The sequence below is a fragment of the Cyprinus carpio genome, chromosome B8, assembly GCF_018340385.1.
Source record: "Cyprinus carpio isolate SPL01 chromosome B8, ASM1834038v1, whole genome shotgun sequence".
In the NCBI taxonomy this organism is placed as follows: Eukaryota; Metazoa; Chordata; class Actinopteri; order Cypriniformes; family Cyprinidae; genus Cyprinus; species Cyprinus carpio.
The window spans coordinates 10,986,421-11,012,914 of NC_056604.1; the positions used below are offsets into that span (position 1 = coordinate 10,986,421).

The following is a 26,494-nucleotide window of genomic DNA, read 5'->3' on the forward strand; positions in this document are numbered from 1 at the left end:
ACTAAATGCCAGAAGAACTGTGGCAATGTTTCTCCAAGATGCTTCAAGAAACCTACCTGCAAAGCTACAGTGAATGTTAAAAGTTTTAGGGCACTTGTGTAAAAATGCTGTTAAAATGAGGATGCTGTCAAAAATGTCATAAATAGATTTTCTTTATCAATTACCTTCTATTATCTAAATTAAATCAACATTTGGTATGACCATCAGTTGTGTGTTTAAAGCAGCTTTTGCCTGCACTTGCGCATAGTTTTTCAGGTAGCTTTGCAGGTAGGTGTCTTGAAGCATCTTGGAGATATTATTTCAGTTAACTTTTTTTTATTTTTTATGTTTTTGTAATAACCCTGTTCAGAAGATGTGCAGTCTAAGTTGCATGGTATTATTTTGATGGATGTTTTTATGTTGACTGTATAAATAACAATTAACGGATTAGTTCAACAATTAAAGGATTAGTGCCTTACTTTCTGCATTTGAAAAAAAAAAAAAAATACTTTTTTGAATTTTTTCCATCCCCCATGCGTACACGAACCCCCCTATAGTGGACTGTCAGTGGGGGGACCCAAGGGGTTAGGGGAAGGTCCCCAAACATTGCCAGTTTCAGTGCAGCTTTCGTTGATGTACATCACAGTGCTAGTCCAAGATGAGCATTTGTGGTTAAAATGTATGTACATTTGAATTTTTTTTTTTTTGTTTGTTTCACTATATGAGACTTTTTTCTTGTCTGGCATCATGTAGAGCCCTTTGAAGCTGCACTGAAACTGCAATTTGAACCTTCAACCTGTTGGGCCCTATTGAGGTCCACTATATGAAGAAAAATCCTGGAATGTTTTCCTCAAGGACCTTAATTTCTTTTTGACTGCAGAAAGAAAGACATGAACATCTTGGATGACATGGGGGTGAGTAAATTGTCAGGAAATTTTAATTCTGGAATGAACTAATCCTTTAAACAGTACATGGATTGTATGCACTACTTTTATGACATTCATGCCATATCACACCAGCTCTCTTTGTTTTACAAACACTTATATAGGCTAAATAAGGCTATTGCCTGAAAATCAGTGTAAAATAGATTAGTAGACCACTAGCTTAAGCAGTTTGACATTTAGTGAATGGTGAAGGTCATGTATGTAAAGGCAGAGAACGCATGGGAAAACAAATTGAAGAACAGTTGAACTGCTTTGAGTATAAACTGTCAGTTGTCCTTTTTCAAGGTTTTAACAGCATTTCAGGGAGATTATCGGGTGAGTACAGACCTCATGACTACATGCTGAGTGGCATGATAATAAAAGCTAGTTTACAGGAAATCTCACTGGCATGTAATTGCGCCATTCAGATGCAACTGTCCCTGAATTCAGAAGACCCTAATCAAATTTGCTATCTAGGTCATTTATGAGACGCACGATGACCCAAAAAAACTGAGAAAGCAACAGTGATGCCAGAGAATAGGACGATGTTTATCATTTGTGTTGCTAATGCACCTCTGCCAGTGTTTTCTAGATGTGTTCTATCATTTAAATATGCTGTTGGGCTGCACAAACATGCTTTAATGATCTGAATTAATTAATGCATTGTATACAGTTGTTGATTCTGCATGCACTCGCATGGCTTATGGAGCTGGGTGATGTACCGGATGGAGGTGAGCTCTGGCCTGCTGTCATAGACTGTGCTCGAGCACTACTGACAACAACAACAGCATTCAGCACAGCACAAAAGCTGGCAGAGACTGTGGTTTCATTCTCCTGGGCTCTGAACAGAGAAACAAGCTGGACTCTGTTGTGTGGAAGGATATATGGCTGTTGTCCACGTGGTGCCATTTGCCTGTACTGTTCAGTGATGTGACATTCAATGTTGTCTTAATTGCTAATTAGTTTTTAGCAGATAATTTATTATCTAGAGTGGCTGACACTTAATTTTAGACAGAGGAAACCTGTGGTTTAAAACCTTGTTCTTATTCTTTTGGTGATAGGTTGTCTTTTATTTAATTTTAGTTAGAGGAAACCTGTGGTTTAAAACCTTGTTCTTATTCTTTTGGTGATAGTTGATATAATGTGTAATATTGTTTCTAAAATGTAAGTTACTGAATATTTACTATAGTGAACTGTTCTGCATAAGCAATATCACACTCACAATTGTGCTGTTGTTAATAATAATACTGCTATTTAGAGCAAAAGCACTTATGCTCATATAATATTGACAAATTGCCATGATTTTGGACATGTAACATGGTATTTCCATTAGGGAAGCATGATATTATCGAACCAATATCGGAATCGGCCGATAATGGCTTTAAATGTACATATCGGCATCGCCCGATATGAAAAATTATGCCGATATGTCTGTTCTAGCGATTAGATCACGTCAACAGTGTGGCTCATTCTTGAAGCAAAGTTTTGCCTGAATGTTGATTAGATTCACTGTTTTGGATCGCTGCACTTAAACTGAGAATGCACGTACAGAATGACATGTTTGTGTATGATAGAGTAAACCGTAATAGCACGTGCAGTGGCAGCAGCGGCAACCTCCGCTGAGTCCTAATGCGCGCTCAGTTAGGAGTTGTAATTCCGCAGGAGGCGCTGTTGGCCTGCTTCTAATAAAATGAAAGTAAAATACACGGATAACATTTAGATTGTGTTTCTAATTAAATAAAGCAGTAATTGATGTCATCAAATCATGAGTATGTTTCAATTAAAAGGTCAGTAGCTATAGCTTACATGAATAAAAAAAAAAATCACAAACATGACACTTGTAAATTAAATAATTGTATATTTTTTTAAACAAATTATGAGCTCTAAAAGATTTTCAGAATTTTTACAACTCTTTGCTTTAGACCATCTACAAATGTTAAATCTTAAAATAAAATGTTAAGGTTACTACTCCATCTTTTTGAAAAAAAAAAAAAAAATAAATAAATAAAATACAGCAATTGATATATGTATATATAGTTAGTTTATAGTTATTTTCAAAGCTTCAATGTACTGTCATTAATAAAATAACTTCGTTATTGTTTATTTAATTCTAACAAATAAGTTCTTGTTAAAAATACAAATAATTTGCTTATTATTTCCACACAGGAGAGGCTTGGTGTTGTTTCCCAACAAAATGAAATATATCAGTATCAGTATCGGCCAAAATGAGATGAAAAATATCGGATATACTGTAACTAATCATTCAGAACCATGGTCTTAGGTTTTCTTAGTGAACTGAATACTACACATAACATTTTGTAAGGGCTTTTTGTTCTTGAGGAAACAGCAGACGGGGCTTCTACAGCATAAGCCTCAGAATTTCCAATAAAAAATCCCCTCCAAATTTATTTGTAATCACACCAAATCAAGTTCTGGGCATCTTGCTGAAGCTCTGATGCAGAGATACAGACAGCCTGGCCTGCTGTAAGTGGGTGGGGAATTTGGCAATGCGCCGCTGAAGATAGCTGCAAAAACCCCTCTGACAGGAAATATTCTCAGCTCATTTTCTTTGCCAGAGCAGGTGAGGAAGGACACAAAACCACTCTGATTCACACTAACCCACACGGTAATAAGTATTAGAGGCTGAATTCACCAGACAGCCTTGGCACATCTTTTTCCTCAAAAGGGCTGTTCATCAGGGATTTTGATTTAAGTACTGTCATTTCTTATAAATGTATTTTAGGCCACTGTTGGTTGGCTTGCTCCCTCAATTTCTTTTCTAATGCAGCCCTGAAGTATTTTAGAAATATTTTTTAAAAGCATGCCTTTTTCCCTCCTTTAGAGTTTCACTAACTGAGGGTTAATATGCTGCTTCTGTTTATATACAGCACCATATGAAGCTTCAAATAGAAAGAGAGAGAAAGGAGATCAGCGTCTCCCCTCTGAGCTGCATCTGCATCTGCCAATAGTTCTCTAACAATCCTCTCAGTCACAGAAAATTAAGAAAGAGAGAGAGAATAAAAGGATGAGAAGTGCTGAGAGTTGCCATTTGAATTCTGCCAGAGAGGGATGAGGGTGCTTGGCTGTCCGCTTTACTTTTGGTAAAGTTTTCATGCCATCTCAGTGTTAACGTTTTCACATGCTTTTGTTATGTTCATGCATATTTAAATTAATACATACATTTTGGAATATGTGGTTTAATTTAGCCATTTTTTGTCAGCTAAAACATTATTTTTTTCTCAAGTATTTTAGAATAAAATGTGACAATTTGACTAAAATTTGATAAAACTGTAGTCAGAATAACTGGCTAATATTAATGAGTATGACATGAAATGTTGAAAAAAAAACATTTATAATGATGAAAAAACTATGAATAAAACTAGAAAAAAAAAAATATAAAACTGAGAGCACCAGATGGATCCTCCAGGACTCCACACTGACCACAGAATCAGCTCTAGAAGGCTTATAGTCTTCAATGGAAAATTCAATTGCCAGTGTCACTGTGTTTTGGTGCCAAAGCCAAAGGGTAGATTTGCCATGATCCCAAATGGCTGGAATGTAGTTATATCTTGTTATTTAACTGAAACATCTAATTTTTTGCATATTATCATGCCAATGGTTGATAGTAACGAATGCCTGTGTTAAGTGAATATTTTAGAAAGTTTAAAAAAAAAAACTCAGTACTGCTATTGTTATGTCCACTGACATATACATGGTTGACATAAAGACCTAATTACAGAGTATGAGAAGCCAATGTTTAGAAATTCCTTCTAGTCCCAGTTGGATCGTATTCCATCTTCTCCACATTATACCCTGACGTCTGTTTGGAGCACTCTAAACCAATGACTGAGTCTTATTTTTGGAACGAACCACGCTGCCAAGCTTGTGTCATCCGTAGGGGTGTAAGGTTGGCTGGGTCGAGTTAATTAAAGGGGTGTGAAAGAAGGAGAGAGGGAGCAAGGCGTAAGCATGAGTATTTCCCTATCAGTGAGAGGTCGTGCTGTGCACCGGCTGATGGGCGTCAATGGTGCCAGGAGAGGCCTGGCCAGCCAGAGAAAAGCCCTGTGGTCAGCACTCCATGAGCTGCAGATCCTGCCAGCATCCAGCTCTCAGAAACATAACAGGAATCACACCTCCAACCGCTCTCTGCTGGGCCCACGCCTGACTCTCACAAACACTTCTACTCAAGGACAACGCTGTCATTTAGGCAATTTCCTCAATGTTAAACTCTTTAAAGCATGTTTTTAAAGAACGTAATCGGTAGAACAAATTTATTTCAAATCAGTAATAGACAGAAACATCAACCAGACTGATATTTGTCATTTATCAGCAGAAAAGATACTGTTAAATTTATTATACATACACTACCATAAGTCTTTTTTTTTTTTGAGAATGAGCTGGGGGGGGGGGGGGGGGAGAGGGGGGGAGTGTGTTGTGGTGAGAGAGGTTTTTTATGTACAGTAAAAACAGTAATATTGTGAAATATTATTACAATTTAAAATAAAAGTTGTAAAATACATTCCTGTGATGATAAATCATTCTAATGGTATGTGCACAGCCAAAGCGAATTTAATTATGTGTGTGAGTATACTGATTTTGTTTTGACGTTTGTGTCCTGATTCCATTCCCTTCTCCTTCCCTCTACTTTCCTGTCTACCTCCACTATCCTGTCAGCCACTAAAGTGATTCCATTCCAGGTGTTTCTCAAGGATTCTAACCTGGCTGATGTCAGGATCCTCATTATGAGCCCCTGGTGTTGAGCTGTAGGATGTTTGTGCATAAGAAATCAGGAGCACAAACCTGCCAATATATATACACTGAACTAGAAATGCCTAAGCTTACGGTCACATTCTGAGAGCCAACAGTCACTGCTAGGATGTGTTTACGAAAGAGAATGAGGAAAGATGAGGAGAGGGTAGGAAAGAGGATGAAAGTGTGTGTGTGTGTGTGTGTGTGTGTGTGTGTGTGTGTGCGCGCAGTGAGAGAGGCTGTATTACAGAAGAGTGTTCTGTAGTGACTCAGCTTCCTGCACCTGTTGTCTTACCTCAGAGAGATGTTCAGCCGCCATATACACAACTGCAGTATAGACGCATTATGAAACATTCAGTTCAACTGATCTGACATCTGAACTATCAAAAGCGTTTTCGTGTTTCATTTAGCCCCAGACCTTAAGGACAAATGTTACATTTGGTTTTACAGACTAGACTTGACCGAAAAAAAGAAAATCAGTGGGCTGCTCAGGCTATTAGCTGAGGTGATGGTTTTATATTTCTGAGTTGGCTGACATTTACATTCACAAAGAGACACTTTCACAGTGTCGTCTGCTCTGCAGAGCATTGAAACAGAGAAAGTATGTTTGTGTGTGCACCTCAGCGTGGGTTTGGTCTTATTAAAATTGTCTTTGAGTTCTTGCCACTAGCCTCTGCAGGAGCCTGCTTACATCAGCATTAGATGTCAGTCTGCTTTCCTGGTTAACCTTGTTTTGATTGTGTACCTGGTTTCTTCCCTGTACGGTTCTCTGAAATACATCCATGTAACACGTTCACAAAGGTACCTCTAATATCAGTAGATTATGCACAGAGAAAGACAGCCCCTCTTGTTTTAAAGATACTCAATTAGTTATTGTGACACCTCATGACACCCTGTGCCTGCACATTTCCACAGAATATGATTAGTTGAATAGTTATGTATTTGTATACTTACTATATGCTACATAAGCTTATATTAGAGTTTTTTTTTTCTTTTCATTTATTGGAATGAAATCTTTTAATTGACTTTATGTCTGTCTATTTAAAATATATGTATTTTCATACTGTACATTATAATATTGATTTAAAATAATTGTAGTTTTTATAAGTTAGTTTTTAGTTTTCAATTGGACAAAACCAAATAGAATTTATCAGCTATTGGTAAATAAAATAAAGATTAGTTATAGTCTATGAATATGAAACTGAGAGGAGAAAAACATTTTACTTTTTTATTTTTTGTTTAAATGAATTGAATTCACAATTTTGCTGACATTTTCCTAAAATAAGTTTGGTAAAACAACTCTAAATATTATATCTGGGCCATAACCCTCTTCTTCTCTATTTCAGAACTCTCTAGGAACCCTCTAAATGGAGATGGCGTATTTCAAGAACAATTTTTGGGTAAGTCTGTCACATTTCTTATGCAATGTGGTTTTTAATGTTTCAGCTTTGTAGCATAGTAAGAGCAAATGTTTACTCAGCGTATGTTTAGTACAGTTGCCTTGTAAGCAGTTTGGGATTCATATGCTGACTGTTTCAGTCGCGTCATTGAAAATATGAAGGAGGGATAGAGAGAGGAAAGAACAAAGAGAGAAAAAAGTGAGAGAACAAAAGCAGAGGGCCAGGGCTTTGTCAGCTTTCCCATGAGAACAGCCATGCTCTGCTCTTACAGCACACCTGGCAGGGCTATTTCAGGTGCGTCCTACTTTAATACCCAGCCTGCCCCTCTCAAAGAACGAGGGAGAAGAGAGAGAAATCAAGGCAGAATATTAAGGAACCACTGCTTCTGAATACAGGCCACATTATAACAGTACAGAAGCCTTACTGCAAGATAAAGACCTCCATATGTTAAAGCAATTTACAACATCTGTGCCATCAGATTAGTTTTGTTGTAAAGTGGCATTTTTGCCTGCCTCTAAACATCACTTGAAAGTAAACAGCATAAAGTGATGGTTTCCCTCCTGTTTAGTCTGAACAGCCTTTCTTTCATTTGTAGTGTCGACTGAGGTTTTTTTTTTTTTTTTATATTCCTCTTTTGTGTGGTTGCAGCCTTTGGTCTGCTGAGCGGTTTCAGCAAGGTCATTTAGTTGTCTGGCTTTGTGTCACAGGACTGTGGTAGATGCAGGGACCTCCACTATTGTGTTCTTACACAAAGCTGGTTTAAAACCACCCCCCCCCCCACACACCCCAAACTCCCAAGCATCCATGCAGAACTATTATTCACTCTGGACCCCCTCATCACTCATGCAGATGTATGCAGACGCTCTGGCCTTCACTCTTTTCTGTTACTCTGAAAAGCAGTTTTTAAAATCAACATGAAATCAAAGTGACCCAGTTTACTTTAATACACATTTTGGTCTTTTTGTGCTTGTGTCTTTTTTTTTTGGCTAGTAATAAATTAATTAACTATAAAAACAAGTTTTTTTAATATAAGTTCCCCAGCTAGTTGATGCATTATTTTAATATAATATTTTTGTAATATTTATAATAACTGTTATGTAAATGTATAATTTTTTATTTTTTTTTGCTATGATGTTTCTAGGTTGTTATTCTGGTGATCTGGATTGTTATTAGTGTGATCATAAAATTACTGAAGTAAAATGATTTGAAACACTGATTCATGTTGACATTATGTGCACGTTCGTCCTTCTCTGACTGTTTTTGCAGCACTGAATGAAAACACCTGTGTGAAATGACTAAGACGACACATTTGGTTAATTACTGAAAATGCATGATTAATTAAGTCTCAGAGAGGGAATTCACAATCGCAGTGATTAAGCACATTCCTTATTTAGCTTGTGCGTCTTCATCCTTACGACTGTCTTCGATCTGTTTCCTCCTCAGATGTAAAACAGGGCGTTCAGCAGGCCGTCAGATGTTTGTCGCACAACAGAAAGCTCATTTAACAGCCTAATCAGTTCATTTCGTTTCACTTACTGTACTGTTTCGGTTTTGTGAGGTTGGATGCAGATTTTCTCAATGTCACATTAAAGTGTTCATGGCTTTGGAGCTACGGAAGATGAGAGTATAGTCTAGAAAATTGCTTAAGGCTTGACCTTAGCTCTGGCCTCTACTGAGCGTGTATTTTCTTAGTTACTTTAGGGTTTACCTTAGCTGTGTGTTTTATTGATTGTTTTTTCTTTGGTATTTTGATTGTGTGTATTATTGGGTATATTTTTTTAATATTTGTTTATTCATTGACGTTTTGTCAATTGCATTTTCATAATTAAGGTTTGAAGTGGATTTATGTATAGTGTGTGAATATTAGTTGGCTCACTAAGTTGGTAATCATGTTGCATAGTAACCTTCCAGGAGTGTTCAGTCAAGTAACTTAATATAATTAAGTATTTAAAAATATTAAGGTTCAGCAATATGTATTATTCAGAATTATTCATAATAAATATTCATGATCCATTCTTTTATAATTGTATTCTAAAAGTAGAATTTGTTAATCTGTTACCTGATTAGCACACACTTAACAATGTCTTTCTTTCAGCTTATATATTATGGCTACTAAGCGAATCATAATCCGTCCTCTATCATTGTGCTCCATCAGTTTCCATTGTCATGTAGTGACTGCGGGTGGGATTTGCTTGTGCTTGAAAGCAGCCATACAACATGTGGCAAGCACTACTCATTTTATTTCAACCAATCTAGAGAGAGAATTCATCAAGTCAATTTATAGTCCTGTCTCCATCTCCAATTCAAGAGAAACGTCACTGTTACAATATACAGTGGGTAAAATAAGTATTGAACACGTCACCATTTTTCTCATGTGTCACACAAGAAACATTTCATGATGAGTAAAAGCAAAGAGCTCTCTCAACTCATGGCATTGATTACAGGCAGATTTATATATTACTTTGTTTTGAGGTGAGTGATTTTTGGGGTAAGCACTGTAGGGGCCATAATACATATATTTTTAATGAAGTGGAAACGACCAGGTGCTCCTCGCAAAATTTCTGACAGAGGAGTGAAAAGAATTTGTAGAGATCTTCAGAAAGACCTGGAATTAGCATGTACAACTGTTTCAAAGAAAATAATAAGTAATGCACTCAACCGCCGTGTCCTGTATACACACTCACCATGCAAGACTCCATTGCTGAAGAAAAAGCATGTTGAAGCTTGGTTAAAATTTGCTGCACGACAATTAGACAAGCCTGTGAAATACTGGGAGAATATAGTCTGGTCAGATGAGACCAAAATTAAACTCTTTGGATGCCATATTTCACACTATGTTTGGAGGTCAAATGGCCCTGCACATCACCCCAAAAACATCATGGTGTGGAACTGGCAAAATTCATAGAATTGAAGGAAGGATGAATGGAAAAATGTACAGAGACATTCAGGATTAATATCTGCTGCCATCTACCAGGATGATGAAGATAAAACGAGGGTGGACATTCCAGCAAGACAGTGATCCCAAATACAGCCAAGGAAACTCTCATTTGGTTTCAGAGAAAGAAAGTAAAGCTGCTAGAATGGCCTAGCCAATCACCTGACTTGAATCAAATAGAAAATCTATGGAAAGAACTACAGATCAGAGATCAAAGAAGAGGCCCACAGAACCTTCAAGATTTGAAGACTGTTTGTGTGGAAGAATGAGCCAAAATCACACCTGAGCAATGCGTGCCACTAGTTTCTTCATGCAGGAGGCATGTTAAAGCTGTCATTAACAACAAAGGCTTTTGTACGAAGTATTAAATACATTTCAGTAAGTGTGTTCAATACTTTGTCCCTGGGTCATTCCATTTTATTACACAGAACTTAATTTCTGAAGATGTTTGTTTTGTTTTCTTTATATGTATGGATTACTTGGGTTATTTGTGTGTTTTTGTGTGTATTTATTGGTTTATTAAGGACATTTGGTAATATATTTACTGAGAAAAATGGCGATGTGTTCAATACTTATTTAACCACTGTATCTGTCTTATTGTCCCACTCGTTTGGTTTAATCTGACCTGTCTAGATAAAGGTAAAAGAGAGGAGAAGGATGTATTTTAGGTCAGTCAGTGATTTCCCCCTTTCTTACCAAAGAGCTAATGCAGTTATTTATCAGAGGTGACAGGACTGGGCCGTGTGTGTGTGTGTGTGTGTGTGTGTGTGTGTGTGTGTGTGTGTGTGTGTGTGTGTGTGTGTGTGTGTGTGTGTGTGTGTGTGTGTGTGTTTTAATGCACAGTCAGCAGTATGCCTTTAACACTACAGCACCTCTGCAGGGAGTTCTGGGAAATGAGCAAATAATTAAATATCTAAGTAACAAATATAATCAAATAACATACTAAAATGCTCATCATGATGCAAATGATGATGACAAAAAGGAAAAGGATTTCCCTGAGAATTATTTTGATTCGGTTCTAAAAAGTTTGAATTGGTTTTGATTTGATTCAGCAGTGTTGGGGAGTAACTCGTTACTGTACATGTAACGGAATTACGTAATTTAATTATTAAATAAATGTAACTGTAATCTGTTACAGTTACGAAGAAAAATACGTTAAAATTAAATTACAGCTACTTATGAAAATGTTAAAATTACAAAGGGGGTTACATCTGAATATTTTCCACAAACATAAAGATTTGATTGATTTCTTTTCAAAATTGCAGTGACTGCTCTAAAATATGAGACACCAATAGGGCTGTGTGATTAATTTAAATCAAATCACAATCGCGATTTGAGACGTTGCGATTTTGCTAATCGCAAAGCCTGCAATGGGGACGCGATATTAAATTTCTTGAGTTCCAGAGCATATGCTTGACTGCCAGTCTTGAGTGGCAGGCTTACTAACCAAAAGAGTGAGCGCACCTCCTTTCTCCCCAATCAGCACTGCTCTAGCCAACTTCGTAAACGCCTACCATTAAAAAAAAAAAAGAGAGAGAGAGAGAGAGAGAATGCACAAAGAAAAAGTTATGTAATATGAGATTACTTCGGCTTCGAAATGACACACACCAAACAAAAAATGTAACGTTAATTTGCAAGAGCTACAGTATGTCACAACACATATCAAGAGCTCCCTTATCAGTTCTTCTTTCATAACTGGAGAATAAAAGATAAATTCATAAATTCATAAAATATTTTTATTAGTACATGAACATTATCTTGCACATTTGATCACCCCAACAGATTCTAATTAGAAAGTAGTTTATAATGCATGTTAACTATTGCCAATTCAGAAGACCGCACAAACAGCCTATGTCTCAGAATGCTTCTCATTCTCGCTCCTCTCTGCTGTGTCTCACGGAGGAGGAGGAGCCGTGTAAACTCACCTCACATGCGCAGCCTATCTCGTAATGTTCGGTTATACTCCGCGGCTCTGCACCGCACATCTCCACGAGCGCATCTGGCAACATGGACGAGGTTTGATGCACGCGTGCAACCTGTGTCAACTTGCGCCTGGCTCCGCGTTTGGATACAAGTGTAAATTTAGTATAACTGCTTTGCTAATTTCACTTGGATGTAATGAAACATTCAGCATATTTTCCATTTGTTCTTAAAATCCCAAATACTTAAAAATGAATAAATCAGCCTATGTAACCTATGCAATACTTTAATAATTGACTTAAGAAATATATTAATTTATAGTTTAAGTATTATAGTTTCTTTTTTGTGAAATTCAGTAAATAAATAAATTCTGTAAAAGTAGTAATACCATTATAATATTCCCTGCTGAAAAAAAAAACAATAGAACCCCTCCCAAAACACAATAGAAAATTTAATGGATTTAAAGGTTATAATGGGAATTATATTGGCTTTAATGTAAACTATAATGGTGTGTACTGGTATTTGATGGATTCTATTGGTGGGATGTAATTTGGCAGATGGGAAACAATAGAAAAATGGTAATTATTATTGGAATACTGTCCAAAACATACTACAAAAAATAATTTTGTAATTGTTTTAATGGAAACCATAAGAAGTTCTGTGATGGTTTTATTGTTTTTTTTTTCAGCAGTGTAACGATACACATACTGTGCAGCACACTACTGACAATGTTAAGCTAAAGCTTGACTTTGCAAAATTAAAATCGCAAATCAAATCGCTATCGCAATATCTGTCAAAAAAATCGCAATTAGATATTTTCCCCAAATCGCGCAGCCCTAGTCACCAATGTTTCAGGAGTTTAGGACACAGAATAGGACAAAATATGCTCATTTGATAACTTTTTTATTTCCTATTTGAGTTTATGTACAGGTGCATATCAAAAAATTTGAATATCGTGAAAGTATTTTTGTTTGTAACTTATTTCAAAAAGTGAAATTTCATGCATTCATTACATGTAAAGTAAAACATTTTAAATATATATATATTTTTTGATAATTGATATAAAGAACAAGAACAATGTTTTAATTATTTGGAAAAGTTAGATTTTATGAATTCTTTTCATGTTCGCTCTCGTCGTTTGGTGACATTTTATGTTGTAACATTTTTTTAAATCAGAAATTGCTATTAAGTTTGAAGAAAAATGGTAAGTTTAAAATTGACTTTAAGTAGAATGACTGAAATAGTATTTTAGTAGAAATTGTATGTTTACATTAAATGTGCATTAAATAGGCCTTGAACAGATAACTACACACACTGTATGTCAAAATTTCCGTCTTTGCAAGAATCCCGGTAAATATAATAATTTAGGTATTAAGTGAAAACAAACAGCTGAGGAAGAAAAACACGTTTAACAGTATATTGGATCTGGTCAGCTCTTAAAGTGACAGCAGTCTAATATTTCTGCTGTCTATCATTCATGTTAAAGAAACATCAAAAGAGAGCAAATCTTTCACTGCTCTTGACTAAATCACTTTTTTAACTTTAATAAGAAGAAATATATATTTTATTTACACAGTGAAGAATATGCAGCATTTTTATACATTTGAATTCTTTATACAATGTATGTTGTATTGTAATTAGTTTCTTATTCTTATTTAATTGCTGACCATTTACTTATCTTCAGTGAGGTTTTTATTTTTTTAATTTAGGCTAGTATTGGCTTTTCACCCTTCACAAGTGCCACTTCCTGAGAGGATAGATCAAACTAAATTTTTTAACAGCATTGGGTCTTGGTTTTAACAAAAGGAGTACTTCAGCCCCTCTCCAGCCCCGACACACACATATGCCTGTCACCTTTTGGAATGAGCCGTCATGTGTCTCTCACTCTCTCACAGTTACCAGGGGAACCCTGTCGCTTTAGCAACTGCTATCTTGGGAGACACGTTAATACGGAGAGGATTGGAGTTTCTCTTTCAACACCTGCAGCCCTGTTTAATGTCACTGCAGCTGTTCTGTTTCTCACTCCCTGTCTATCATGCTCTCTTCAAACACAAAGCATCCTCTGTGTCCGCATCGCATTAGATAAGGTGTATGGCAGATACGGCTGTATACTTTGCAAATGAACTTCAGGGAATGAAGCTATAAAAGAACAGAAATACTCTGGGTGTCAGCAGATGGCCTATCATTCCATTTGCTTTCAGCACGGAATTCTGACCGAAGTGTCAGGGGAAAAGACTGTCAGTTTACTTGCCAGATACTTGTTTACCATCACATGCATATAAAAAAGAGAGGGAAGTGAGAGAACGGGGCAGGGAGGAGAGAGAGCACTTTAAAAGGGGTGCTGTTCTACCTGTGCTGTGTGGGCAGAGCAGAGAGAATCATGGGAGATCAGCTTTCCAAAGGGGTCAGGTTTCAGCAAGTATACTGGCCACACAACAAACATCAGCTGTTGTTTTAATTTTGGTTTAAGATTAAAATTACATGTTGGTTGCAACTGGTTTTGTTATTTTGGAACCTCAGTTCTTTAAACAGCACATATCTGTGTTCATGTACAAATAAAAGACTGAAACTGAACACCAGAAGGGTCCATGGGTAACTGAAACCCTTGTCTGAATCTGACTATAATGCCACAGGAACTTCATAAAGTGCAGGAGTGAACCAACTTTTCAGTTGATTGATTTTCACATTTATTTTCTTCATAGGGATTTTTTTAACCAAACCATTCACGACATTGTGACATTTGATTAAAATTCTCAAACTATTTGATTTCTTGATTTGGTTCAGTTGTTTTTTGGTACTTCACCAGTCACCACTCCATTGTAGCAGCTCTGTCACTGGCCAAAATCTATTCTGATAACTACTTTCCCCTGTGCAACACTGAAGCTTGCCCTTTGACCTACTTTTATGTATGACCTGAATTTTGTATTTTAGAATCTTCAGTATGGAGTTTGGAATTTCTTCATATAAAAACTTGATGCTGCAGTTTTTTGTATGATCTGAATTTTGTATTTTAGAATTTACAAACATTTTTTTAGAGCTGCAGTTTTTTGTAATTTGAATATTTACAGCTAGTTTCACCTCAGAACATCATAAAATCTGCTGTTTAAAAACACAAATGTATAAAATATGTCACCACTGTTAAATGTCACATCTGAAATTCAAATGTACAAATTTTTAATTATTAATCTGCTTTCATAAATAACTAGCTGTTGACCTGTAGCTCAAGTTTTCACTTTCTCAATGACATGCATCTAAAAAGATTTGATTGGAAAAGTATTTAGGAGAGTGCTAAACTGCACAAATGAACATCACTTGACACAAATGAACATCTTCATCAGTTATATACTGTACTTGTCATCAATATTTGTGACATTTTCAGTAAAACAGCATTTGTTTTGTAGTATGTTTTGGCTCTTCCCATTTCTATCCTTTGTCTATTTTTCTTTTACCTGGGAAGTTCTTTCTATGGTGTGGAGGTATTTATGGCCAGTGACTGCCCTGGTTCTGTCATCTCTCTCTGTCTCTCATTTGTTGACATTTTTCTGTTTGCTCAAAGAAAGGGGGCTATTTTTATACTTGCTAACTTTGACCGCAGGATGTGCCGTTACTTTGTTCCAAAGGTTATCATCTGAGGATCTCCCCACTGGGCCTTGGCCTTTGAGGGAAATCTGTGTGTTGTGCTCCTTGCTCACGTGGCATGTCTTGCACACACTGCTGTGCGATTCTTTTACTGTTGTATTTTCACTATACCACACTGCACTGTGGTTTTTGAGACATTTTTAAGGAGAAGGGAAGGCAGTGATGTTAGAGTAAGTTTGTATGTTTGAACCAGTTTTGGACCTCATTCAGCTTCATGGACTCACAGCATAACTTGAGAAATTAGACTTATTTACTTTTTATTTTTTTGTGGTTTCCTCTGACTTTAAAATCTCTTATGTTTCGAAGATGATGTTTGTTTACAAATGCTGACATTCTGTACAGGCACTTACTGTGTTTTGTGCCTGCTGTAGTCAACGGCCCACAGTCGACAGTCCAATCTTCCAAGTTCCTCTTGCTATTTTTATTTTAACACTTATTTGTTTCTGACGATGATTCATTTTTACACACACTGCAGAAATGTACCTTATGGTGGTGTGTTTGTTGGTTCACAGGGAGAGAAGAATGCAGGTTTTGACGTTCTCTACCACAACATGAAGCATGGACAGATCGCCGCCAAAGAGTTGGCCGAGTTCGTGCGCGAGAGGTGAGGCGTTGTTTTGGGAGTCGTCATGGGGATGAGGAGGAGGGATGAGACGGTGTAACTGGTACTGTCAGGAATGTGACAGTGTGAAATTTGTTTTCTATTCCTTGTGTTTCTTACTCACCAGCAGCAGTTGTGTTTTAAAGTGAAATTAAAGATGGAATGTTTGTGTTTTGATAATGTTTCAAAAACATGCTGCATTATACTGTTCCTTTTTACTGTAATGTTAAGTTCCTTGTTATCCTATAATGTTATATAACACTGTTACATTAATTATTGTCTTATTCCAGCTTATTGTTTAATGTTACATGACATACTATACTTTGTCATTATTATAATGTTATGTCTTAACAGAAAATATTATATTAAGGTATGTTACATTATGTGTTGCGGTTTGTCTTATTTGTCTTACTATATGATGTTACTGTAAATTTATGTTCCTACAGTATGTTACGTTGTTAGTGTAATGTTTTGTCTTATATTTTATCGTAAAATGTTACGTTACATGTTATCATATTATTTATTGTTACATTATGTTATGTTACGTTACGTTGTTGCAATGCCACATTATTGCAATGTTTTGTCTTATTTGATCTTATTACATTCTATCATATATTACATTACAGTACAAATGTAACATAACATAGTATAATGTAATGTTATATCTTATCTGATATCATTGATTTGGTAACACTTTAGTATAAGGACCAATTCTAACTATTAACTAGTTGCTTATTACAATGGCTATTAATAACATATTAGCTGTTTATTAGTACTTCTAAAGCACATATTCTGCATGACATGATCCTACCCAATAACTAAACTTCCTTACTATTAATAAGCATTAAATAAGTAGTTTATTGAGGCAAAAGTCATAGTTAATGATTTGTTAATAATTAGAATTTAACCTTAAAATAAAGCGTGTCCATTGATTCTTGTCGTATGGCATATAGTTTTTGCACAGATTTTTTGTATTTTTTTGCTCTTTGGTTCATTTCTTCACACCACAGTTCTGTCTTTCAGCACACAGCACTGAAGTGTCAAAACACACAAATCTGAGAGCAGTCCACTCATCCAAATGTCTACAAATGCAAGGCAGCTCAGCAGTCAGTAAATGTCGTACATGCATTGTATAAAACAGATGAAGAAAGCTTGATCTTCATTTCGTTCCACTGACAGCATATGTTGGATGTGTGAGCATTCCTTTTGATCTGTAGTAGACATTTGAGTTGGAGCTAATTGCAGTAATTAAAATGAAAACTCCAAAAGGATTCTCTCATTCAGCAGAGAGAACAGAGACTACTTACAGCTCCGCCAAGCCTCCTGCCAACTTTGATAGTCTCTTCTATTTGTTATAATGGAGCTGGATGCAGGCACCCTCTGTCATGGACTGGAGGATTAAATTGTATTTTTTTTTTATGTTAGAAATCCGTCCAGGAAAGCCCTGGAGGAGAGTGCTGAGTAATTGAGAGAGACAAATATGTCACTGATAAAAGCATAGCTTGTGCAATAAATTACATAAATCAATTTTCAGAGGACATTTTGCATCCACTCAGGACATTGTGCCTTAAAGTAGCTGTGTTCCTTGAAGAATCTCACTTGACTTTCCATTGTGATGTCCCAACAGAAAGCTAAATTTCACTTATAAGAATCACGTAAGATGTTTTCTAAGAGATAAGGCCAACAATATAGCTAGGCGCACTGGGATGATAATGACAACATCCTTTTTCCCATGAGCAGACTCATGTTCTAAAGTCAGTACAAAAAAACTTGGCTTATCAGAGAAGCAGATCATGTAGTGGTTGATAAGAAATATTTGGTGTTTTCAGCTTTGGCCATGACCCTATGAAACTACACTCTTTTCTCACTCTTTTTGAGGAGTTTTTGTCCTGATGGCTGATGTTTGCTTTTTTTGTAGTTCACTTACAAATACGTACCATGTTCAAAACCATTCAATAGTTTCAAACAATCTAAGATCATTTTTTATTATTATTTACTCATGACTAATATTAAGTTACCACACTCTTTGAAAAAAAGAAAAACTGTTATTTGTGAAATTTAAAACTAATAATTGACTAAAATACTTTCTTTTCTTCTCATATGTAGTGTGTGCACCATTATGAATATAAACGCTTTGCAACTTGCATTGAAGAACTTTTGTGACCTTTTGAGGCATTGATGTTGGTTCTAAATTGATTTTGTTTGAAAGTATCTTTGCTTTTGTGTTTATATGCGAATCCAATACCTACTGACAATCTGTGTGTGTGTGTGTGTGTGTGTGTGTGTTTGTCTTTGCATTGAGGCAGCTATTGAGGAGACTTACTCAAAATCCATGAGCAAGCTCGCTAAGATGGCTAGCAATGGAAGCCCTCTCGGGTGAGTAACTTTATTCCTGTTATTATGAGATTAGGATATTGACATTTTACAGGTTTGGTTGACCAGAGTAGATAAAAATATTGGACTCAAAGTTATTATGTGTTGAAACCACTACTGGCATCTGATTTTGTCATCTGGAGAAGAAAACAAAACTAAAAAAGGTTTTTCTCTTGCAAAGTTTGGCCTGCTGCTTACTTATAGATACTTATCAGCAGGGATATTCAAGAGGATTGTATGTGTGTATTTTTGTGTGTGCGAGGACGTGCGGTTGGTGTGGAATTGGTCGAAAAGTTGTTGCTATGGTTAGCTCTTTCCTCTGCTCTCTTCACCTCACTTCCTGTCTGCAAAAGCATGTGCTAGTTGTCACAAAACAATCACACAGTGCTTTAACACTGTAAAAAACAGATTTTACTGTGATGCAAAGTGGGCATAGAGACAAATTTAATAAAGAATTAAAAGCACAAACATAAAGCTAACAGAAACATAACTTTATTTTTTTTCTACAAACTACAAAGGTGAGGAAGCCTGTTGTTTTTCTAATACTGCTGTGCTGTAAGAAATCAGAGCGGCCTACTCACTTCCATACATCAGCATCTAACCACCTGCTTTGCCCCCCCAGCACGTTCGCCCCCATGTGGGACGTGTTTCGCGTGTCCTCGGACAAACTGGCCCTCTGCCACCTGGAGCTCATGAGGAAGATGAACGACCTCATCCGTGACATCAACAAGTACAGTGAGGAGCAGGTCAAAATTCACCGCAAGGTAAATAAAGGGCTTTTAGCCTGATAGAATTTCTGCCTATGTCTCTGATAACTGGCTTTTGTACCCATAATTGTGCCTTGCTGTTTCGTTCTGGATTGGGTTCTAAATTTGGGTTCTAAATTTGTGCTTAATATCTGTTGTGTATTTAAATCTGTTGTGTCTTATGTAGACAAAAGAGGAAGTGATCGGGACTCTGGAGTCAGTGCAGTCTCTTCAGGTGCAGAACGGCCACCTGCAGAAGGCCAGAGAAGGCTATCACAGCAAGTGTACAGAGTTGGAGAGACTGCGCAAAGAAGGAGTGCCTCAGAAAGAGCTGGAAAAGGTGTTTGTGTGTTTGAGAGAGAAGACATTAAAGTCCAAAAATTTCAATTCTTTCATCATTTGCACACCCTCATGTCATTGTTAACCTCAAAAAGGACACCAAAGAACAATAGAAGTAACATGAAAGTAGTCTATGCAGTTTGTGGCTACATTTCGAATCATGATAATTTTGCATGACAAAGAGACAAAATTCAGGTTATTCACAGATGAAATGACCGGTTGGACTTGGGAACCAGAGTTGTGAACCATGTCAACTGATTCATTAAAACCGATTCAAAAGAACAATTTGTTAACGAAGCAGCCATGAATACTTTTGTTTTGAACGCACCAGAGGAACCTTTTCATAGTTCCTAGAACTATTGTTGGAAGTACCCACTTTTTGGTGTGTTTGCACCACAGGAACTAGTAATGTATTTAGTTCTAGGAACTAAAGGAACTAGGAAGGTTTGGGGGAACTAATTTAGCTCCTACTTCAAAATATGGTCTGACTTACGTGAACCACCATTCTAGCTAGTTCCTAGAACTACTCGGTGCGAAAGCCCCTATAGACACAGGCCAATGTTTTTTCAGAAATAAAGAAAGAAGAAAGTCATACTAGATTAGAATGACATGAGGGCAACATTTTTTTTCTTTCATTTTTGTTTGAACTAATCTTTTAAGCTGGTAGCCTTCATCCTCTTTTTATGATCTTAAAAAATAAAGACGTGAATTTCTAACTTCATATATTCATATATACATCTGTCTCTTTCTCTTTTCTCAGGCTGAGCTGAAATCTAAGAAGGCAGCTGAGTCTTTTGCAGGGTCTATTGAGAAGTTTAACCGTGCTGGAAGAGACTTTGAACAGAAAATGGGCGAATCCGCACAGGTTGGTGATTTTCAGGTTTTTTTCCAGCCCTGCTAAGGACATAAGCACAGACCACAGTCACATATGTGAAACATTTTTAAAGCTCACTTGTTCTCATAATCTAGACCTTCAGAGCAAATTTTACAGTATTACAATGAGCTCAATAAAGCAATGTAAAGTTACCATGGCTACAAGGGCCATTAAAGCAGTCTGTTTGACAGAATGATTACATGCCTACAGTCTATTTCTGCCTGGTGTCGACCTGCAAGTATGAATAATTTGAGAGCAAAGAAAGGATGAATCAGTAAAATGTAAGAGTCCTGACATCACTCTGAGACCAACTGAGTCGTGATATCCCTCAATTAGGGCATCAACAATAATCTTTCAATTATAGAGGCTGACCACTATTAAGTGCTAGGGCCAGTTCTGTAAAAGTTCAAATATAAGGTCTTGATTTACTAAGATCCCAAATAAAAGTTGCAAATATGCTGGTGCAGTCTAATAAAATGCTTTTCAGCGCCATCTCTTGAATTGTCCATATTTTGCACATGTATTTTTCCCACATGGATTCAGTGGAGTAGCCCTAATTTCTGTTGTTAATAATTCATAATAGGGTTGTCTAAACAATCCTAAAAATTACAAAATGTAAAAAACTTTAGCTCATAAAAGGTCAAATATCGAAACAACCTTCAGAATATTTTTGGCTTAGTTTTGCTTAAAAATGCTTTCATTAATATATGGTGATAAGAACTAAAAGTAGGCAATGAAGTATTATAATAATTTTATAGCATAATGGTATGTTTTACAACTTAACTGTCTTTAAAAGATATATCAAATCTGTTTTTCTTTTATTTCTATTATATTTTTGTTAACCATTTTAAAGCAATAAGAAGGTTGAGACCATACCATATTGTAAATATTCACAATGTACACTACTCTTCAGAAGTTTGAGAAGATGATACTTTTATTAAGCAATAATTTGTTACTAAAATGTCTGGTGAATAAATGCAGCCTTGGTGAGCATAAGAGAAAAACATTTTTAAAAAGTCTTACCGACACCAAACTTTTAAACAGTACTATCGGTCAGTATAGGTCAGTAGCTTCTCTTTACATTTGTCCTTCTACATCTGCAGAAATTTCAGGACATTGAGGAGGCTCATTTACGTCAGATGAAACTACTGATCAAAGCATATTCACACTCCATTGAAGACACACACGTACAGGTTGGGCAGGTACGGCTCACTCTGGGGATTTTACCTACTCCTATATTCTTTTTAGCATCCTGTAATTGTGTTGAAAACTATTAAGATGAATTACCCCTGTGGCTCAGAGGTGTTCTGGTAAATGTGGTCTCAATTAGCTGTGGTTGATAAAAAAATCTTTGTTCTGTCTCCTTCAGGTCCATGAGGAATTCAGCAGAACGTGGAGAACATTGGCATTGAGAACCTCATTCAGAAGTTTACAGAGCAGAAGGGAACAGGGAAGGAGAGACCCGGTGAGTCACAGAAAGATAAAACACTTTCTGATTTCCCCAGATATTGCATTTCTGTTTTATTGGATAGCAATGCATTGAAAATCATTCTTCTGCAAAATACAAGGTTTTATGATTTTTCATATTGTGCTTTCAAATGTATCGCACATCTCCAAACTTTCCTTAAACTTCTGTTTTTCTGTGTGTGTTTGTGTGGGTAAGGTCCAGTAGGGTTTGAGGAATATCTGTCCCCACTAGTATCTGAGAACAGTAAAAAGAGTCGTGCTAAAGCCTTCAGGATTCCTGGACTGGGAAGGAAAGACAAGGAACCAGATTCAACGTGAGTCGTGCAATCATATGAAACACAACACATTTAAAGGGATAGTTCACCCAAAAATGAGAATTCTGTCATTATTTACTCACCCTCATGATGTTCCAAACCGGTAAGAGTTTGGTTCATCTTCGGAACACAAATTAAGATATTTTTGATGAAACTGGAGAGCATAGACAGCAACACAAGGTTTGGAATGACATGAGGTTGAGTAATTAATGACAGAATTTTCATTTTTGGGTGAACTATCCCTTTAATGTTCTAGTTCAGGAAAGTAATCAAAATGAGTTTTTCAGTGAACAATTCTTCTTATATACTGTATGGATTTTCATACCTCTTCTGTTTTTGTCCTCTAGGGATTCAGCTGTGGCAGATGCACTTGTGAGTTCCCATAACACGCAAACACACTCTCTCTTTGCTGAATTGATTTTACACTGAGAACAGGTAATCATGTGTGTGTGCAGTTACTGGTCTTGTATCATCAGCTGCACTTGATTAAACTTCTTTTTAGACCATCTTATCTCAAACCAGTTGTTAGTTTACTAACACATATGTATGTACACCATAGACCCTATACTAGTGAGAACATCTCAAAGCCAGAGATGTACTTATATTTTATTTATTGGAATATAATTTACTCCAAAAATGTTAATTGCATTTTTCATTTGAATAATTTCATTTCATTTTAATATGGACATCACTAAAAGTCATGATAATTTGCGTTTCAGTGATTCATTCATTAGACTGATTCAAACCTGTAACTCCTAAACATGTGAGTCTTTGGAATGGTTCATCAACTGAACTGGCTTATATTTGTTTGTTGAATCGAACTGCACTGATTATGCTGAATTTATTTGATTCACTCAAAAGAACCAGTTCCAGAACATCATTCTAAATACTTGTTTTGGAGAGGTTTTTGTGAACTTCTGAGGGCAAATTTGTCCTTAAAAATAGCTAAGTAAACCCTCCTCCAGAAGTAAACAGAAACATACTGTACACAGAATGCAGACTCTTTCTACACAGGCTTCTGTGTGAATACGCTATGCAAGAGAGAGTGACGTGTTTGGCAAGGTCTGGTTACCTCGTTAAGCTATATTTAACCTTGGCAATATTGGGGTGTTTAATGAATGTCTGATAGCCCACTGACTGCCAAAATCCTTCATAAACATACACGAGTTACTGGCTCTTGTGTAAGACATCATGCCACTACTAACTCTTTTAAAACATCGGGGCTCTTTTCATATGAGCCATGGCAACAGCATTAGAGTCTTCATGAGTGAAAGACAGACCACATCCACGTTACAGACAACTCTGTCAGCTGATGTCCTGTGCCTTTAAATGTTGTTCCTTATTGTGAGCTTGTGCTGTCTGTTTGTGTAGAACTCGCCGCTCGAAGTGGATGATGAGGGCTTTGTGATACGTGCAGATTTCAACCAGAATGATATCCTTAAGAATAAGCCATCAGGAGTGCATTCAGTGTGTGTGTGTGTGTGTGTGTGTGTGTGCAGAACTGTGTATGTACGTCCAGTCTGAGACTGCTAGCTTCAATTCATTTTAATATAGTTAAATTATCAGCATAACAGTTTAACATGAAATTGATATGAATTTCATAATTTCTTGGTATTCAGTTTGGTCTCTCTCTTTTGCTGTGATGACAGCTGGACTCAAGCTTCATTACCTCCACAAGTTTGTGTAAAACCTGATAATCATTTGATCCAGCATGATTTGACAATCATCAAAAGAGCATCTTGAACTGCAGTAGAAGCAAAAACATCTGTACAAAAGTCACTAGTCTGCTTATTTGAAGAATGACCTAGAAATAGAATTTTGAAGATTTTTCATTTAAGATTCAAAATTATGAAGCTTTGTGAAATCCTAAAGTTGATTTTCAAGTTGATTTTCAACTTGGCCTCAGGCCTTTGAACCCTACTGTAGATATTTGAGGATTGAGAAGTATATCCTCAGCACTACAACAAACAATTTTGCCAAAACCTATTTTTAGTCTCATAGCTCATCCACATGGTCTAAAACAGAGGGAGAGGAGAGAGATTTATTTGCCACCTTTGTTTGCTTTTTATTATTATTTTCTGAAATACTGTCTTTACACCATCAAAAGTTTCACATACTAGGAAGTTATTGTCAGGAAGTGTGGTTTGAGGAGGCAGGATGTCATAGAGACACTTCTGTTGTTTGGTAATGGACAGTGATGGATATGCCATCTACTTTCCAATAACAATTTCTCCTCAAATACCCTGTGATGAAGATCTGCTGTCATTCATTCTTGGGTTCCTGAGAATTTTAAGTTCATCATGAAGGGTGTTTAAGGAAATGAAACTCAGTAGCCTTCCTAAATAGGATGGTTATTTTTGGCATCTCATCACAGTTTGTAGAGTGTTCAGAACAGCTGTGTTTGTGTGAGTGTTTGCAGTCTGTATTCTTTGTACCTGTGTGCAAATACATACGTATCCTGCATCGTTTCTGGATTTGCTCCTTAACTGCATTGCTCTCTACGTTGTGCTGCTGAGGAGAAGGAGGGAAATTTTTATTCCAGCGACTCGGATTTCGATGATGATGAGCCCAAGAAGTTTCACATCAAGATCCGCCCGGTTGCCAGCGGTAACCGTAGCAACTCAGCAGCCAATGAACTGGAGCTGAAGGCCACGGTGGGGGCGTTGACCCTGTGACCCTGCCCCCTAACAGAGCGGTAAGATGTGGGGGGTATTTAATCTTTAATAGCTAAAGTGAGACTGATGCAGGTGGTTTTAAGAGATTTTTTTTTCAGCTATATATAAATCTGAGATCACAAGACTAGTCAAATAATACTCACATTGTCTTGCTATTCTCCCATTATTTGACATTTTAGTTTCAGAATAAATGAATAAACAGATGTACTAAACGAATAAACAGACTAACTAAACAGCTCTAATCTGATTAGTTGCAACTTCCGTGAGCCAGGATTTTACTAGTTTGTCTGTAAACAAAGTCATGTTTGCAAGGTACCAGACTGCTAAAATGCAATCTTGAGCAAAAACAAATGACTGTATTTGCCAAAGGCTTCGGTTTTTAGTGTAATCAAATCTTTGAAAAACTGTTTTTTGTCTAGTTGATCTATATTTAAAATGCACACATAAACAGTATATTAAAACAAAGTGATTATTCAATGGCAAGAGAATAAAGTCCATGACTTCTGTCATATTTGTTGGTTTGAAAAATAAAGCACAGTTAAAATTGTGCAGTTTTACAATATACTCTCTCATTTTAAAGATGTCGATAAAAATATGGTGCAAAACATTGATTAAATTGTATTTTTTATGTCTCTTTCTTTCATTCATCCCATTCTGTAGGTGTCAGTAAAGAAGCAGCTCTCGCGTAAGTTAACTTGTATTTCCCTCTTTATCTGAGACTATATTGTATTATGCATATTATGTTATTACGTTATTACTTATATATTAGGTTACATGTTATATGTTACGTGTGAATATTTTTCATATGTCCCATTTCTCCATTACAGGAAACTCCAGTTCAGCAGGTCGATCTGAAGGGGAAGGGGAAAGTGTTCCCCAGAGAGGTCGGTCACATTCTGCAGATGTCCACTTCTGTACTCATTCAGCTAGAGTTACATCATAGATCATTCATTTTTCAGTTCTTATGCATTGTTCCTGCGACCAATTTCGACAAGCCATCTCAAATGGCCACAGTCACACACACAATGTCCCACCTCCTCCTCTGTCCACATTAATAGATGCCATTATCCCACAAGCTGCATCTGACACCTTAATCACAGCAATCTGCCATCCAGCTGACCTGGGATCAGTGTCATAACTGCACCTGATCTCAGGTCAGCTGAATTGCTGTAATTAGAGTCTCAGATTGAGCTCTATTTTTGCATCATGGGTTTTGACAATAATAGCAAAAGTGGAAACCATTTGGTGTGTGAAAGTGGTTTGAAGAAAATGGTTTTAGGCTGCCTTCCTCCCAGGCTCACTATTACTCAAATTGCTTAATTGCTTAATTTGTTGTTCTACAGATGGAGAACAGGAGGGTCTGCGCAGATCCACGTCCAGCCCAAATCACAGCAGGTACAGAGAGATTTTTCATACAGTATAGTCACTGAACGCTTTAACTTCCAAAAATGCAGATTTAGATTAGGTTAGATTAGAGGCAACGAAATGCAGTTAGCATCTAACCAGAAGTGCAATAAGCAGTAAGTACAGGATAAACAGTGTCTACAATATGTTACAAAT

At 36.6% G+C, this 26,494-nt stretch overlaps 1 protein-coding gene across 1 annotated transcript in view; it reads left to right on the forward strand.

Annotated features, from left to right (window-relative positions):
• The first annotated feature begins 758 nt into the window (after nt 1-758).
• Nucleotides 759-26,494, forward strand: part of LOC122138235 (F-BAR domain only protein 1-like) — a 35,720-nt gene continuing 9,984 nt past the window's right edge. The window contains 18 exon segments of the mRNA XM_042729620.1: nt 759-893; nt 6,998-7,051; nt 16,058-16,149; nt 18,448-18,522; nt 19,142-19,283; nt 19,453-19,605; nt 20,365-20,469; nt 21,582-21,680; nt 21,848-21,860; nt 21,863-21,943; nt 22,142-22,259; nt 22,607-22,631; nt 23,631-23,691; nt 24,762-24,925; nt 24,928-24,954; nt 25,595-25,619; nt 25,762-25,818; nt 26,278-26,329. Coding sequence (XP_042585554.1) covers nt 7,019-7,051; nt 16,058-16,149; nt 18,448-18,522; nt 19,142-19,283; nt 19,453-19,605; nt 20,365-20,469; nt 21,582-21,680; nt 21,848-21,860; nt 21,863-21,943; nt 22,142-22,259; nt 22,607-22,631; nt 23,631-23,691; nt 24,762-24,925; nt 24,928-24,954; nt 25,595-25,619; nt 25,762-25,818; nt 26,278-26,329 — 1,322 coding nt within the window. The 5' untranslated portion in view covers nt 759-893; nt 6,998-7,018.